This window comes from Gopherus flavomarginatus, chromosome 7 (assembly GCF_025201925.1).
Source record: "Gopherus flavomarginatus isolate rGopFla2 chromosome 7, rGopFla2.mat.asm, whole genome shotgun sequence".
Lineage (NCBI taxonomy): Eukaryota > Metazoa > Chordata > Testudines > Testudinidae > Gopherus > Gopherus flavomarginatus.
Window position 1 is genome coordinate 52,445,876 of NC_066623.1, and position 17,429 is coordinate 52,463,304.

General features: G+C 48.4%; 1 protein-coding gene across 3 annotated transcripts in view; it reads right to left on the reverse strand.

Annotated features, from left to right (window-relative positions):
- LOC127055812 (dimethylaniline monooxygenase [N-oxide-forming] 4-like) overlaps positions 1 to 17,429 on the reverse strand; it is a 56,016-nt gene that overhangs the window by 25,264 nt on the left and 13,323 nt on the right. For 2 of the 3 annotated variants that reach the window (XM_050963234.1, XM_050963235.1), the window contains 5 exons: positions 12,543 to 12,680; positions 5,200 to 5,379; positions 4,510 to 4,672; positions 2,981 to 3,126; positions 1,718 to 1,917 (listed from right to left, as the gene is read on the reverse strand). In XM_050963234.1, the coding sequence (XP_050819191.1) occupies positions 1,718 to 1,917; positions 2,981 to 3,126; positions 4,510 to 4,672; positions 5,200 to 5,379; positions 12,543 to 12,674 (821 nt within the window). In that variant the 5' untranslated portion in view covers positions 12,675 to 12,680. Of the gene's footprint in view, positions 1 to 1,717; positions 1,918 to 2,980; positions 3,127 to 4,509; positions 4,673 to 5,199; positions 5,380 to 12,504; positions 12,681 to 17,429 lie in introns of those variants that run through there. The other variant, XM_050963236.1, reaches the window with a different exon arrangement.

The following is a 17,429-nucleotide window of genomic DNA, read 5'->3' on the forward strand; positions in this document are numbered from 1 at the left end:
TGTGGTAGCAGCAGCTGGGAGCCCCGGGCCTTTTAAATCACCCCCAGAACTACCAGCTGCAGAAGCGGCTGGGAGCCCTGGGGGTGATTTAAAGTGATCGGGGCTCCAGCTGCTGCTACCACAGCGGATCCCTGGGCACTTTAAATCAACATAGGAGGCCTGGCCTCTGGGGGAGCTTTAAAGGGCCCAGGGCTCCACTGCAGTAGTGGCAGCCAGAGCCCCTGGCCCTATAAATCACCGCAAGAGCCCTGCTGCCGCTATCCCAGGGCTCCAGCAGCAGGGCTCAGGTGGCGATTTAAAGGACCCCGAAGGGTAGCGGCGGTGGGAGCCCTGAGCCCTTTAAATCACCACCCAAGCCGCGCTGCCAGAGCCCCGGGGTAGTAGCAGCAGCAGCCGGTGGCTTGGGTGGTGATTTAAAGGGCCCAGGGCTCCAGCTGCCGCTCCCGCCCTGGGCCCTTTAAATAGTTCCCAGGGCTCCAGCGGCTATTTAAAGGGTCTGGGGCTGTGGCAGCTGCTACCATCCTGGCCCCTGGCCTCTGGCAGGCTCCAGGGACAATTTAAAGGGCCCGGGGCAGTAGCGGCTACCAGAGCCCCGCACCCTTAAATCGTCCCCGGAGCCCTGCTGCTGGAGCCTTGGGGAGGTGGTGGCGGGTCTCCAATGGCTATTTTAAGGGCCAGGGCAGTAGCAGCTGCCGCAGCCCTGGATCCTTTAAATAGCCACCAGAGCTCCGCCGCCGCTACCCCAGGGCTCCGGGGATGATTTAAAGGGCCCGGGGGAGGTAGCTGCTGGAGGGGCTTACTTTCACCTCTGCCCAACCCCCAGCCCACCTGGGTTGTGGGTAGGATGGTCAGTGGAGAAGCTGGCTGTGCTGGCTTCATACCCACTGAGAGTCAGCTGGCCAGGTGTAGTCAGCTTCCATCTTCTTCATGCTGCTCAGGCTGTGCAAAGGAGAAGCTAGCCTTACAATGCTGTTTTTCTTGTCGATAGTAATGTTTCTTTGAGTGGAAAGTTGAGCCAGCAACTCATGTCATGTAGACAACCAAACAGCGCTCAGAACTTAGCGATCCTAAGTTCCTGTCACTGACCTAGGCTGAATTTGAACCAGTCACCTAGATGCTAAAGGGTCTTTGTCAGCCTCCTGAGTAGGGTGGGCAAATCACTCATTTTTCAGTTTGGAGGTTGAACAGAAAAATTGGAAAAAAAAAATTGGTTCAGGTTGAGCTGAAACAATTTTTTTTTTCCTCAACAAAACAAACCTCATCCCAAAATGGCCCCCGAAACATAGTTTTGGATTGAACAAAACGTTTTGTTCAACCTGAAACAATTGTTTTCATTTTGTATTTAGTATGAGAGGGTTTAAATGTTTTTAATGTTCTTTTTTGCATTGAAAAAATCATTTGCATAAAAAAATTCACCTAGCTCTACTCTTGAGCTATCCAGTCTCCTGCCTTCTGTAGGGTAATGTTCTAAGTCCTTAAATTATAGATCCAGTCAGTTCCACTGTTATCCAGAAGGGGCAGCTGTCAATCTTACTGGGAAGGATCAATTCACACAAAAGTATGACATGGAAACAAATGTGAAAAATTGCCACCATTGGCAGATAGGTGTTAATCCCTAAACTAGAACTGCCTATGAGCAAGGCAATGTAGGGCTTTGCTAGTCTGTAATTATTCCCCAAATGAAACGGGAGATTTACACAGAAAACAAAGAAAGCACCTTTTCTGAGGAATCAAGCCATAATTTGCATGGTCAAACCATGTATTGAACTTCTTCAGCCTTAGCCATCTCATGAGGGCTGATGGGAGGAAGTTTTCGAGACAGTTGTGAAAGCGAGTGGTGAGCATCATGTCAACAGGGAAGCCATGGTCTGAAATACGACTAATCACCCACGTGCCACTTCTGGTGCTGAGAAACACCTGGAAAATAATTGAGGCCTGAGAAACGTATTGCCTGGGAATTTGGGTTCCGTTTTTTGTTCCCACTGTCAAATCATATCTTGCATGTTTGCTAGGAGGCCTTCAGCATGGAAGGGTAAAGAGCTAACCAGAATATCCCAAGATAAGGAGATTGGGGCAAGGAACTAGGATCCAGATGAACAAGTCAGTTCACAGTGTCTCTCTCTCTGGCTCCTAGTGGCTGCAAAACCACCAATTTATCTGCTGAACTGATTTGCAGAACAGTCCAGGAAACTGAAGTGTATCTTTTTATAGCTTTTGATCTGAACCTCCGTGCACTTTGCAATGCCTAATCTCAGCATGTCCTCGGCTGCTAGTTTGTTCATGTCATTCTAATATTGTCTGGCATCCTTCCTGAGGCACTTTCCATGGGCAGTAATTAGGGTTTTTGAAGACCTCAAGATACTAGCTATGTTTCCTGACTTGGGGGATGGGTGGGAGAATAGTCCCAGGTCCTACTCATGAGCGCAGGACTATCAGTGAAACCTTTTCAACATCCTGCTTTCCATTTCTTTCAAAGAAGGCTCCTTGGCAGCCTACATGAAGGATTTTGGGGGACATGTAGGACCTGAAGGTGCCAGGATGCATGTGGCTGATCTGGAAACAGCAAAGCTACTTTGGAAATGGAACTGGGTAGGTGGAGACCAGTGTGAGATGGAGTAAAAACGGATGGTGGAATTAAAGGAAGAAAACTGGCAGGGAGGGGATGACTGGTGGTCACAGGAAGAGGTGCTTTCTGTCCAGGAACCTCTGATCTACTTAGAATTCTTTGCCAATTGCATACGTTCCGCTTTCAAAAGGGTGGCATGTGTACTTGGGGCAACTCACTATACAAGTAGAAACAGTAGATATTGTAGTTATAGTGTTCAGAGAGAAACCACAATCAGCATGGCTGGTGCTCCCCAGGATCTGATCTGCCTTTGCTTGTGGTCCGTTGGACTATTATTATAGCCACCCCAAAGTGACACTGTGTGTGCAGGAGAAACTCAGACTCCCAAATCTCTACACCATCCCAGAGCTGTACCTGAGCAGCCACCCGACTGATCTCCACGGCGATATCTCCTCCAGAATTCCCAACACCGAGCACAAGGACTCTCTTCCCTTGGAAACTGGCAGAGTCTTTGTATTCCCAGCTGTGGAGGTACTGGCCTCTAAAGTGATTTTCTATACCTGTGAAAAAAACAGGGAGCATCTCCTGCCATTAGATAAATGTGCTTGTTTCATTGAGACAATTCCACCTGGACAGCATTGCTTTTGACCCTTAATTCCAGTTTAATTACTTTAATCTTCCCACTTCGTGTCCACCATTTTTCCTTAATGTCAGATTCAAGTGCACTTGAGATCAATAGGAGTCTTGACTTCACTGGGTGATGTGTGGAGCCTGAATACTCTGAGAGGATCCAATATCCTATCCTCTGGGCCCATTGGTTTTTATTCCTATGTCAAGAAAATGCCACCTTTTTAAATCTGGAGTTGCTAATATGTTGACATCAATGTTTCATTTTCCTCATGCTCCTCTAGTGTGGAGCAGGTTCAGCTCAGGCATGGGAGTTTGCAGAGATCATGAAATACATACAAATAATAACAATGAATTGTCTTAGCTTACATATTAGTATCAGAGGGGTAGCTGTGTTAGTCTGTATCCATAAAAACAACAAGGAGTCCGGTGGCACCTTAAAGAAAAACAGATTTATTTGAGCATAGGCTTTCGTGGGTAAAAAACCCCACTTCTTCAGATGGAAGTGGTTTTTTTTTTACCCATGAAGCTTATGCCCAAATAAATTTGTTAGTCTTTAAGGTGCCACTGGACTCCTCATTGTTTTTCTTATATATTAGTGCTTTCCATCATCATCTGTCAGAATATTTTGCTAATTCTGTGCTAGGTCCTCAGCTGATATAAATCATCATAGCTCCATGGACTTCAATAGCTACACCAATTTACACCAGCTGAGGATCTGGCCCTCTAGATTTTCATCTTGTCATGAGAGAAGGTGCCGCCAATTGCCTTCCTTTAAGGGGCTCTGAAGCCTCCCCCCCCACCCTCCCCCGGGGATTCTAAAGGTGGGGCTTCCCAAAGTGAGGCTGGCAGAAAACTCAGGGAAAATGGGTCAGACTGATTTTCTCCTTAGTTGCAAAGCTATATGCTTTCTCTCTGTAGATCTGGGAAGTTGCGTATTAGCTCTTCTCAGCTATGTCATACTCAGGCAGTCAGTTTCAGTTTGTGCTTCACTTGCATCACATTAAACCACCCTCACAGCTGGGGCTAATTAATAACCTCATTGGCAGTCTCATTAACGAGGCAAGTGCTGAAAGGACCTTAGGAATAAAATACCCTCTTACTACAGAGACCATCTCTTCTAGGCAGATCAGAAGGACACAGGCAGGGCACTGTAGGGAAGCACACAGCGAGTCGTATTCCAGTCCATATGTGAATTCACCTTATTCACTAATGCTGGAATTCATCCTGCCACAGACGGCTTCACCAGGGCTGAATTTCACCCCACGTGCCGTGCGGCTTTCTGTAATAAATTCAACCATAAATGCAGGACTTACCAGGGAAAGAATCCAGTGGTAAATGGGGCTCTGCATAATGGCCACTGCAAACCATAACAGCGTCAAAAACGGCCGACTCAACCGTCCCATCAGTCTCAGTGACAACATCCCACTGGCCAGTGGTGGAGAAATCTGGGCGTTTCCTTATACTTTGAACTGTGGTCTTACAGGAAACCACATGAAAATCAAAACATTATTATGGATTGTTCTTTATAGTAAACCGGTTCCATGTGTGAACGGTTAGACTCAGATCCCCGAAGATACCTGGGGTCCTAAATCCCACTGGGAGTTAGGCATCTACCGACCTTTGAGAATCTGGGTCTCAGTGCTCAGGTAAGCATGGAGGTACGGATATTTCTTTCTTCTGTAAATATGCAAGACCCCTGCTCCAGCCCCTTTGCACCAAGATAATGATGCTAAGGAGCTGAAAAGGATAGCTGAGAGGTGTGACCTGTCACCAGCCACCATATATTAGGGCAGCCTTGAGTCTCCTCTCACTAGCAGTGGGGGTCAGACTGCCAGCCTGGCTAACTCCAGGATTCGGGGAGCACAAAGGTGACATTAAATGTTCAGCCGTCTTTGTCCCCACACCTCTTTGGGTCCTGCACCAAACGTTGCTTGGCCAGACCTGAAGGCCTGGCATGTCAACTGCAGCACCGCACACACACAAACCTTTGACTACCTTCTTACCTTGAAGCGTATGTATCTGAGAAGGCCGAAGTGCTTGGCGTACATTCTGAAATACTCCAGGAGCCTGGAGTGGTTCATGTAGTTGGGGAAATCCTCTGGGAAGGGGAAGTCGCTGAAACACATCATCTCCTTGGAGGTGTTGGTTATCACCGATCTGTAGACACAGATCCTCCCCGCTTCCTGTGTCAGATGCAAAATATGCAACCATGTTTTCCAAAAATGACTGACTGAGAGGGGTTTACTTGATTTGGTTCATCAGAGCAGGGTTAAACAGCCCACTGGTACACAGAACAGACACATGGGTCCCACACCATCACCTCCGGACTTGTCTACACTGGGAAGTTATTCCAGAATAAGGTGAACAAGGGCTGCTAACAGGGAGTTTCGCAAGGGAGTTTAGAAGGGGAGTAGGAAGGGAGCGGGGGTCCCTTGTCAGTCCTATCCGTGACCCGTTAATCCCTTGAAAACCTATAAACCAAACTACATCCAAAACCTTTCTCTTTAAAGCAGAGCAGAGCAGACAGGGAGCTGCAGACAGGGGAGTTTGAGAGGGAGTTTGACAGAGGAAGGCTTACAATGGTTAGAAAGACCCACAACACCTGTGGCAGCACTGCTTCTGTCTCCTCCACCTGCACCTGTAGCCAGACAGAGCACCAGAGCATGGAAGCTTCTACCCAGATACTGGTGTGGTTTTGCAAAGACTGTAACTTGCAATTTCCACTTACTGATATCCAGGCTGGGGGGGGCATCCAATGTGAAAGGTGCCTACTGGTGGAATCTCTCAGGCAGCAGATGAGAGAGCTACAAGAGGAGGTGGCTAGGTTGAGGAGCATCCGCATCCACGAGCAATTCCTGGACAGTGTCCATGTGGAGACAGCTGAGGTAGCTGTCCCAGTTCATAGTACTGCTGACACACCACTGGTGGAGAAGGAGATGGCTCAGGGTGGACACTGGCAGCTGGTTACTTCTGGCAGCGGGCAGTGCTCCACCCCTGCTGCGAACCCTCCCGCCGTGGTAAAAGGTAACCGTTATGCTCTTCTTGATACAGGAGAGAAGGAATCATCCCCTACAGTAAGGGAGAAGCCTCATACCCCTAAGGCTGAGAGGTCTGCTTCCACCACTGAAAATAGGAAACGTAGGGTAGTGGTGGTCGGAGACTGTCTGCTGAGGGGGACGGAGGCGCCCATCTGTCGCCCTGGCATTTCATCTCGGGAGGTATGCTGCCTGCTGAGGGCCCGTATCCGAAATGTTACAGAGGCATTGTCGCGGATTATCCTGCCTTCTGACTACTACCCCATGCTACTCATCCATGTGGGTACAAATGATACTGCGAGGTGTGACGCTGAGTGGATCAAGAGTGACTATAGGGCTCTGGGAGTGCAGGTGAAGGAGTTTGGAATGCAGGTGGTATTCTCTTCGATTCTTCCTGTCAAAGGTAGGGGCCTGGGCAGAGACAGATGCATCATGGAGGTGAATGCCTGGCTGCGAAGATGGTGTCGCCAGAAGGGCTTTGGCTTCCTCGAGCATGGGATGCTATTCAAGGAAGGACTGCTAGGCACAGATGGCATTCACCTTTCGAGGAGGGGAAAGACCCTATTTGCACACAGACTGGCTAACCTAGTGAGGAGGGCTTTAAACTAGGTTCGACGGGGACAGGTGAGCAAAGCTCACAGGTAAGTGGGGAACATGAAGACCTGGGAGATGGGTCGGAAACAAGAGGGAGCGTGGGCTATAATGGCAGAGAGGAAGGAGGGTCAGGGCAAAGCTGGGAGGCAAGATCAAACCAGTATCTTAGATGCCTCTATACAAATGCAAGAAGTATGGGTAATAAGCAGGAAGAACTGGAAGTGCTAATAAATAAATACAACTATGACATTATTGGCATCACTGAAACTTGGTGGGATAATACACATGATTGGAATGTTGGTGTGGATGGGTATAGTTTGCTCAGGAAGGATAGACAAGGGAAAACGGGAGGAAGTGTTGCCTTATATATTAAAAATGTACACACTTGGACTGAGGTGGAAATGGACATAGGAGACGGAAGTGTTGAGAGTCTCTGGGTTAGGATAAAAGGGGTAAAAAACAAGGGTGATGTCATGCTAGGAGTCTACTACAGGCCACCTAACCAGGTGGAAGAAGTGGATGAGGCTTTTTTTAAAACAACTAACAAAATCATCCAAAACCCAAGATTTGGTGGTGATGGGGCACTTCAACTATTCAGATATATGTTGGGAAAATAACACCATGGGGCACAGACTATCCAATAAGTTCCTGGATTGCATTGCAGACAACTTTTTATTTCAGAAGGTTGAAAAAGCTACTAGGGGGGAAGCTGTTCTAGACTTGATTTTAACAAATAGGGAGGAACTCGTTGAGAATTTGAAAGTAGAAGGAAGCTTGGGTGAAAGTGATCATGAAATCATAGAGTTTGCAATTCTAAGGAAGGGTAGAAGGGAGTACAGCAAAATAGAGACAATGGATTTCAGGAAGGTGGATTTTGGTAAGCTGAGATAGCTGATAGGTAAGGTCCCATGGGAATCAAGACTAAGGGGAAAAACAACTGAGGAGAGTTGGCAGTTTTTCAAAGGGACACTATTAAGGGCCCAAAAGCAAGCTATTCGGATGGGTAGGAAAGACAGAAAATGTGGCAAAAGACCACCTTGGCTTAACCACGAGATCTTGCATGACCTACAAAATAAAAAGGAGTCATATAAAAAATGGAAACTAGGTCAGATTACAAAGGATGAATATAGGGAAATAACACAGGAATGCAGGGGCAAGATTAGAAAGGCAAAGGCACAAAATGAGCTCAAACTAGCTATGAGAATAAAGGGAAACAAGAAGACTTTTTATCAATACATTAGAAGCAAGAGGAAGACCAAGGACAGGGTAGGCCCACTGCTCAGTGAGGAGGGAGAAACAGTAACAAGAAACTTGGAAATGGCAGCGATGCTTAATGACTCCTTTGTTTCGGTCTTCACTGAGAAGTCTGAAGGAATGTCTAACATAGTGAATGCTTATGGGAAGGGGGTAGGTTTAGAAGATAAAATAAAAAAAGAGGTAGTTAAAAATCACTGAGAAAAGTTAGATGCCTGCAAGTCACCAGGGCCTGATGAAATGCATCCTAGAATACTCAAGGAGTTAATCGAGGAGGTATCTGAGCCTCTAGCTATTATCTTTGGAAAGTCATGGGAGACGGGAGAGATTCCAGAAGACTGGAAAAGGACAAATATAGTGCCCATCTATAAAAAGGGGAAAAAAAACAACCCAGGAAACTACAGACCAGTTAGTTTAACTTCTGTGCCAGGGAAGATAATGGAGCAAGTAATTAAAGAAATCATCTGCAGACACTTGGAAGGTGGTAAGGTGATAGGGAATAGCCAGCATGGATTTGTAAAGAACAAATTGTGTCACACCAATCTGATAGCTTTCTTTGATAGGATAACGAGTCTTGTGGATAAGGGAGAATTGGTGGATGTGGTATACCTAGACTTTAGTAAGGCATTTGATATGGTCTCACATGATATCCTTATCGATAAACTAGGCAAATATAATTTAGATGGGGCTACTATAAGGTGGGTGCATAACTGGCTGGATAACCGTACTCAGAGAGTAGTTATTAATGGCTCCCAATCCTGCTGGAAAGGTATAACAAGTGGAGTTCCGCAGGGGTTTGTTTTGGGACCGACTCTGTTCAATACCTTCATCAACGACTTAGACGTTGGCATAGAAAGTACGCTTATTAAGTTTGCAGACAATACCAAATTGGGAGGGATTGCAACTGCTTTGGAGGACAGGGTCAAAATTCAAAATGATCTGGACAAATTGGAGAAATGGTCTGAGGTAAACCAGATGAACTTCAATAAAGACAAATGCAAAGTGCTCCACTTAGGAAGGAAGAATCAGTTTCACACATACAGAATGGGAAGAGACTGTCTAGGAAGGAGTATGGCAGAAAGAGATCTAGGGGTCATAGTGGACCACAAGCTAAATATGAATCAACAGTGTGATACTGTTGCAAAAAAAGCAAACGTGATTCTGGGATGCATTAACAGCTGTGTTGTAAACAAGACACGAGAAGTCATTCTTCCACTCTACTCTGCGCTGGTTAGGCCTCAACTGGAGTATTGTGTCCAGTTCTGGGCACCGCATTTCAAGCAAGATGTGGGGAAACTGGAGAGAGTCCAGAGAAGAGCAACAAGAATGATTAAAGTTCTTGAGAACATGACCTATGAAGGAAGGCTGAAAGAACTGGGTTTATTTAGTTTGGAAAAGAGAAGACTGAGAGGGGACATGATAGCAGTTTTCAGGTATCTAAAAGGGTGTCATCAGGAGGAGGGAGAAAACTTGTTCACCTTAGCCTCTAATGATAGAATAAGAAGCAATGGGCTTGAACTGCAGCAAGGGAGATTTAGGTTGGACATTAGGAAAAAGTTCCTAACTGTCAGGGCAGTTAAACACTGGAATAAATTGCCTAGGGAGGTTGTGGAATCTCCATCTGTGGAGATATTTAAGAGTAGGTTAGATAAATGTCTATCAGGGATGGTCTAGACAGTATTTGGTCCTGCCATGAGGGCAGGGGACTGGACTTGATGACCTCTCAAGGTCTCTTCCAGTCCTAGAGTCTATGAATCTATGAATTTGAAGAGCTATAGCTGTTCTGGAATAACTCTCTATGTGGACACTCTTATTTTGGAAGAAGAGTGCCTTTCCTGGTTTAGCTTAATCCACTTCCAAAGTGGATTCAGATAACACAGAAAACAAACAAAAACCCAACAACAAAAACAAACCAGACATGCTTATTCCAGAGTGAGGCCTGTCTACACTACGCGTTTATACCAAATTTAGCAGCGTTAACCGAATTAACCCTGCACCCGTCCACACAACGAAGCCCTTTATATCGATATAAAGGGCTCTTAATACCAGTATCTGTAATCCTCCCCGACGAGGGGAGTAGTGCTGAAATCGGTATTGCCATGTCGGATTAGGGTTAGTGTGGCCGCAATTCGACGGTATTGGCCTCCGGGCGCTATCCCACAATGCACCATTGTGACTGCTCTGGACAGCAATCTGAACTTGGATGCACTGACCAGGTAGACAGGGAAAGCCTCGCGAACTTTTCAATTTCATTTCCTGTTTGCCCAGCGTGGAGCACCGATCAGCATGGGTGACCATGCAGTCCCAGAATCCAAAAAGAGCTCCAGCATGGACTGTATAGGAGATACTGGATCTGATCGCTGTATGGGGAGACAAATCTGTTCTATCAGAACTCCATTCCAAAAGACGAAATGACAAAGCATTTGAAAAAATATCCAAGGCTATGATAGACAGAAGCCACAGCAGGGACTCAGCACAGTGCTGCGTAACAAGCGTAACGGAAAGCCAAAGAATCAAATAGATGCTCTTGGAGGGAGGGAGGGAGGACTGAGGACTCGAGCTATCCCACAGTTCTCGCAGTCTCCGAAAAGCATTTGCATTCTTGGCTGAGCTCCCAATGCCTGTAGGGTCAAAAACATTGTTGCGAGTGGTTCAGGGTATATGTTGTCAATTTACTCCTCCTCCCCCACATGAAAAAAAAGGGAAAAAAATCGTTTCTCTCCTTTTTTCAGTGTCATCATATGTCTACTGCATGCTGCTGGTAGATGGGGTGCTGCAGCACTAAACAGAAGCATCCCCTCCTCTCCTCTCAATGGCAGATGGTGCAATAGGACTGATAACCGTTGTCATCATCATCCTGTAAGTGCTCCTGACTGGCCTCGGTGAGGTCAGCCGGGGGCTCCTGGGCAAAGCTTCTTTAAGTTTTGTCTCCTGGAGATTCAGTCCTGTCTGGAATATCGTAGAAGCTGGAGGCTGCGCTCCTCTACCCCGCATGCTTTAATGACTAATGGAGATTCAGTCCTGCCTGGAATATCACAGCAGCTGGAGGCTGCCTCCCCCTCTTTTTATCTCAATAAAAAGTCAATGTTTCTTATTCCTGCATTCTTTATTACTTCATCACACAAATGGGGGGATAACTGCCACGGTAGCCCAAGGAGGGGTGTGGGAGGAGGGAAGCAATGGGTGGGGTTGTTGCAGGGGCACCCCCTAGAATGGCATGCAGCTCATCATTTCTGAGGGATGTCTGGGGCTTTGACCCGGAGCGGCTGTCCTCTCTGGTTCTTTATTAGGCTTGCCCCATATTCTAGGCAGGACTGACTCTACTTTTAGACAAAACGTAAAGAAGGGAATGACCTGTGGAGTCATTCCCATTTTTGTCCATGCACCCCCGGCTGACCTCAGCGAGGCCAGCCAGGAGCACCCATGACAGCAGCAGACAGTACAATAACCGTCATTACCAATTTCCAAAGCAGCAGACGGTGCAATAGGGCTGGTAACCATCATCACCAATTTCCAAAGAAGCAGACGCTGCAATAGGGCTGGTAACCATCTCTGCTACCTTGCAAAGGCAAGTGAATGCTGCTGTGTAGCACTGCAGTACCACCTCTGTCACCAGCATCCAGTACACATACGGTGAGAGTGAAAAAAGGCTAAACAAGCTCCATGGTTGCCATGCTATGACATCTGCCCGGGCAATCTAGGGAAAAGGGCCCGAAATGATTGTCTGCCATGGCTTTCACGGAGGATGGATTGAGTGACGACATTTACCCAGAATCACCTGCAACACTGTTTTTGCCCCATCATGCACTGGGATCTCAACCCAGAATTCCAATGGGTGGTGGAGACTGTGGGAACTATGGGATAGCTATGGGATAGCTACCCACAGTGCAACGTTTCGGAAATCGACGCTTGCCTCGGTACACGGATGCACACCGCCGAATTAATGTGCTTAGTGTGGCTGCATGCACTCAACTTTATATAATCTGTTTCCAAATACCGGTTTCTGCAAAATCGGAATAATCCTGTAGTGTAGACATATCCTACGTGTGTCCACATGGGGAGCTATTCTAGAATGTTTTTTTCTGCAGTAGCTACTCTGGTCAATTTCCTCATGTAGACAAGCCTTCAATCTCCTCATATCTCTGTCTCTATAATGATGTTATTGAGGGACTGGATACACCTGATTTCCAGACTCTGGTGCATTGCTCCAGTGTAAGTAATGACTTTACTGGGGAAGAGTAGATATGTGTATGCCAGAGACTATGGCTCTTGTTGTTTCATCTCCTTATCCTCGTGAAGTCAGAAAGGAAAGCCAAATCTAGTCTGAAAATGTGCCTAGGTCCATGGGTACAGCCTCTTCCTTGGCTGCGAATGTAAACTATGGTAATATTCAAAGCAACACATAGCCTGGTCCAAAATAAACACCTTGTTAAGAAGTCACTGGATAGGGAAATCCCACTCACTGTGAACCTCCAGAGGCCCCCGATGTCATGACTTTGCTCAAAGCAGGTGGGCTCCAGCCCCTCATCCAGACAGCACTTGATGGAGGCCAGTCCACTGGACCCAGCTCCAATGATTGCCACCCTCTGGACCATGCTTTCCTGTATCAGGAGAGAGTCACGTTAGTGTCAAAGCAGCAAAGAATCCTGTGGCACCTTATAGACTAACAGAGGTTTTGGAGCATGAGCTTTCGTGGGTGAATACCCACTTCGTCAGATGCATCTGACGAAGTTAGTTAGTGTCAAAGTTAGTGTCAAAGTTGCTCTCTAGAACTCCTTCAGTACCTTGCATTGTAGGAGCTTAAGCTGGAGTATGGCAGGGAAATAAATGATGAAGTAGTTGGAATTTCTGCAGCCCAGTAAAGGACAAAGGTTAATACGTATGTTAAAATTTGTATTGCTGCTGCAATAGCAAGGATTTTTCAGGGCAGGAAGTAGGGCCAGCCATAGGGAAAATGGCACCATGGGCACAACGGAACTTGTACTTTGATGTTCCTGGACCCCATGGGCATGGTGATGCACCCCATTGCCCCATGCCCCTGTGGGCTCCTCACCCCCCCGGCCCCCACAGGCTCCCCACCCCACAACCCCCGCTGCCTCCCTCAGTGCTTTATTTGTATTGAAAGAGGTGCTGGGACTGAGCCCCAGCAAGCCCCTGCACAAATTAAGAACTGGCTGGGCGGCTGACGAGTGGTGGCTGCTGGCTGGGCACCTAGCTCTGAAGGCAGTGCCACTGTCAGCAGCAGCAGAGAAATAAGGGTGGCATGGTATATGGTATACTGCCACCCTTACTTTGTGCTGCACTGTTCCTTCTGTACTCCTGACCTCTTCACTCGTCCACATACCCCTAACCCCTGCACCCATGTGGGGAAACCGACCTGGATGCAAGGAGCGGCTGGCATTGCTGCTCGCTCCCCCCTCAAATGCTGCTCCTCTGTGTCCCCCTAAGGGGCTGTGAGCGAGGAGCAGTGTCAGGGCTATCTGAATCCAGGTTACTTTCCCCACCTGGGCTGCGTAAGGGAAGGGCAGCAGCTTCCGATGCTCGCTTTGCAGCACGTTCCAGGTGGGGAAGTGACCTGGATGCATGGAGTGCTTGATGTTGCTCTTCACTCTCCTCCTTTTCACAGACCCCTAGGGAGCGGCATGGAGCAATCTGTGGAGTGAGGAGAGCAGTATCTGTGTCACCACTTGTCCCCCCTCCCTATTCCATGGGGCAGAAGCAGAGAGAAATCTGGGCACCCCCCATGTGTGTCGCCTCTGTGAATTTGTGGTGCTCCCCTGCCAGCCAGCAGTGTGTGCCTCTGTACTGCTGCATGGTATCCCCCTGACCATGGCGCCATGGGCTGCCCTGGCAGGGAGAATGTCTTTAGGATTGTAAGCAGAGTCAGGATAAGCTCTACCCTGACATCTGGTGGAAAGAATGTCAGAGAGTTTATTTGCATAGACACGCCTACCCTATCCCAGATTGCTGAGCGGTGGGACTGCTTGGTGACAAATGACTCACCCTCAGTTGGGTGGTACTTGCTAGACAAGGGTCATGGGTTCCAAAACCCAGTGAAGTAGAGAGGCTGGGGACAGGTATCTGTGCCTGGTGGTGCAGGCTCCTTGTGGAGCCAGAAGCACCAGTTGCACCTCCTCCTCTCTCCACTGTGGAATGTCAGAGTTGATTTTTTTATTCCCTCAAGAATCTAAATACAGGTTACTGAGCTGAATGCACTTTGGGCTAATGGTGCACTAGCACTGGGGCTCCCCCACTAAGAGCTGAGATCACTAAGAGTTGAAATCACAAAAAAGCTGAAATGACTTAGCTGAGAGCACTGAGCATTGTGCTAGCTAGTGGGGGAGCCTGAAGATATGCTGTGGAACAGAGCAGCTGGCGGAGTGGAGCAGTTGTGGGGACGGCTGGAGCGGATCACGGGACAGCTGGTGGCAGCAGAGCGGCTGGCAGAGCGGAGTAGCTGCGGGACGGGTGGAGCGGCCCACAGAGTGAGCAGAGCCGAGCAGTTTTGCAGAGCAGCTCATGGAGCAGAGCAGCTGGTGGAGCGGAGCAGTTCCTGAGGACGGCTGGAGGAGCAGAGTGGGGCGGCTGGTGAAGCGGAGCAGTTCGTGGAGAAGGCGGAAGCAGAACCCACGGAGAGGCAGGGCAGTTGGCCCTGGACCACGTAAGGTGCCCCTTTCTACCCAGGCTGGGGGGAGGGACCTCTACAGATAGACTCTCGAACTCTGGGGTGGCATTGACCAGAGACTTTTGGGTTGTTGGACTTTGGGGTGATTGGACTTAAAACCCTAAGCGGAAAAAGGACAGTGCCAAACGTACTTGGAGGTGGGTTTTTGTTTATGGTTTGTGTTATAACCCTGTTTGTGGTGTTTCTCCAATGGGATGCCGCATTGATTCCTTCCTTTATTAAAAAAGATTTTGCTACACTCAGACTCCGTGCTTGCGAGAGGGGAAGTATTGCCTCCTAGAGGCGCCCAGGGGGGTGTGGTATGTGAGTGTCCCAGGTCACTGGGTGGGGGCTCGAGCCGGTTATGCATTGTGTTACTGAAACGGAACCCCTGGATACTGAACCCGGCCCTTGTTGCTGCCAACTAGAGGGGCAGAAGGGTTACATTTTTGGGGGCTCGTCCGGGATCCCTGGGTCAGTACCCCTCGCAAGCACTTGTTGAGTGTTCCACTGTATTGGGAAATAATGATGTTTATATTTTGAGGAAACTACTGTTTGTATAATGGCTAATATGTCGGGTTTGTTGGGCCCCAGTCCTGCAGCCTCTAGCTCAGGGGCGGCAGACTCAGCCTATGATTGGGCAAAAGCACTGGGGCATATATTGGAAAAGATTGTGTTGGCCTATGCTACGTCAAACTCTTGTCGTAAGTTAAGGTTATTTGATGGGGAAGAGGAGTTTGAACTTTGGTCGGAGCATACTACTGAAATGCTGCGGGAGTGGGCCGTACCCGATGTAGAAAAGCGACGATGTCTAATAGAGAGCCTTAGTGGCCCAGCATTAGATGTAATTCGCACCCTGAAGCTCATTGACCCTGAGGTCAGTGTGAAGGACTGCCTAGAGGCCCTTGATAATACCTTTGGGAGCGTAGAGGGCCCTGAGGACAGTTACTGTAAATTCATTAATTCCCGACAGCAAAGGGGTGAGAAAATTTCAGCCTACATACAGAGGCTGGAGAGACTACTTCAGAGAGCTGTTATGAGGGGAGCAGTGACTGCTGAGCAGATGGATCAGACCAGACTGGCTCAAGTTGTAAGAGGGACTCAGTATCGGAACCCAATCCTACTTCATCTCCGACTAAGAGAACGGCAGGAACATCCCCCAAGTTACTCCCAGCTGATAAAGGAGGTCAGGGAAGAAGAAGAAAGGCAGGCAGCCAGCGAGTGTTGGGAAGCCCAAACATTGGAACGAGCCAGTACGACACCACCGCCAATGGCCAGTGTACTGATGGTGAGCACCACAGAGGAACTTGCCCAACAAATGCAGGTCCCGACAGAACGGATAGCTGAGCTGCAAAGCATCATTGACCAAGCTAAGACTTCCCGGAATAAGGAGCCTCAGACTGTGATGATAGAGAAGTCAGTATCTAGAGTCACCGTCCCACCTCGCCGAATGGGGAAAGGACACTTCTTTTGCTACCGGTGTGGTCAGGATGGGCACAGTGCTGCTAACTGCCATAAGGAAGAGAACCCCTCCTTAGTGTATGAAAAGCTGAGGATCAGTTGGGAGAGATCCAGTAGCTGCCAGAAGGTCCGGGGACAGAGACCATCTAGGCCTAGAGGATTTGAAGATTCCCCCAGAAGAGACCAACCAGCTGGGATCCCTGCAGGACTGATAGGGCCTCGAGCAGAGGTCATGGTGAGGATTGAAGGGGCGGAGTGTAAAGCTGTGCTTGACACTGGATCTCAAGTGACTATTATATTTCAGTCATTCTACCAACAGATGCTTAGGCACCTGCCCATACAGCCACTGACTGGCATTGGTCTGTGTGGCCTCAGCATGGATGAATACCCTTATCAGGGCTATGTCATAGTACACCTGGAATTCCCAGAAGAGATTGCTGGGGTAAGACAGGAGGTGGACACTGCTGCTTTAATATGCCCTGACCCCAAAGGAGCCTCTGATGTGTCTGTGCTAATAGGGACCAACTCCAGCCTCTTTAGGATACTGGCCGATTACTGCAGACAGCAAGCAGGAGACCAATATCTGAATACCTTGGTGATACACACACACTGTGCCGAGGCTTACAGAAAAATTGAGGACACGAGAAAAGTGATGCCTGATTTGCCAGTCGGAGCACTGAGGTATGCGGGCCCGGTCCCTTTAGTGGTGCCTGCCATGTCAGAAAAGGAGGTGATTGTCAGGAGTACCTGCCTAAAAGGCAGTAAGGAAACATTAGCTGTGGTAGAGCAGCCAACCAAGGGAGGGCTCCCAGAAGGAATGCTGGTTCTCAGCGGAGTCATAACCCTACCTGCTGAAGCCCAGGAGGAGGTGACGATACTGGTTGCTAATGAAACACGCCGTGATGTGTTTGTAAAACCAGGGCAGAAGATTGCAGACATTTTTGAGCCTGAAAGCGTTGTGAGACCCCAGTGTGAAGCTGAAGTTCCAATGATAGATCCTGCGAAGTTTGACTTCGGGGACTCACCGCTGTCTGAGGAGTGGAAGGATCGCCTGAGGAAGAAGCTTTGCGAGAGATCCAAGGTGTTCTCACTACATGAGTGGGACGTGGGATGTGCAAAGGGAGTGGAACACCATATCAGGCTACAAGATCCCCGACCCTTCAGGGAGAGGTCTAGGAGGATTGCCCTCTCTGAGATGGAAGACGTGCGCCATCATCTTCAAGAG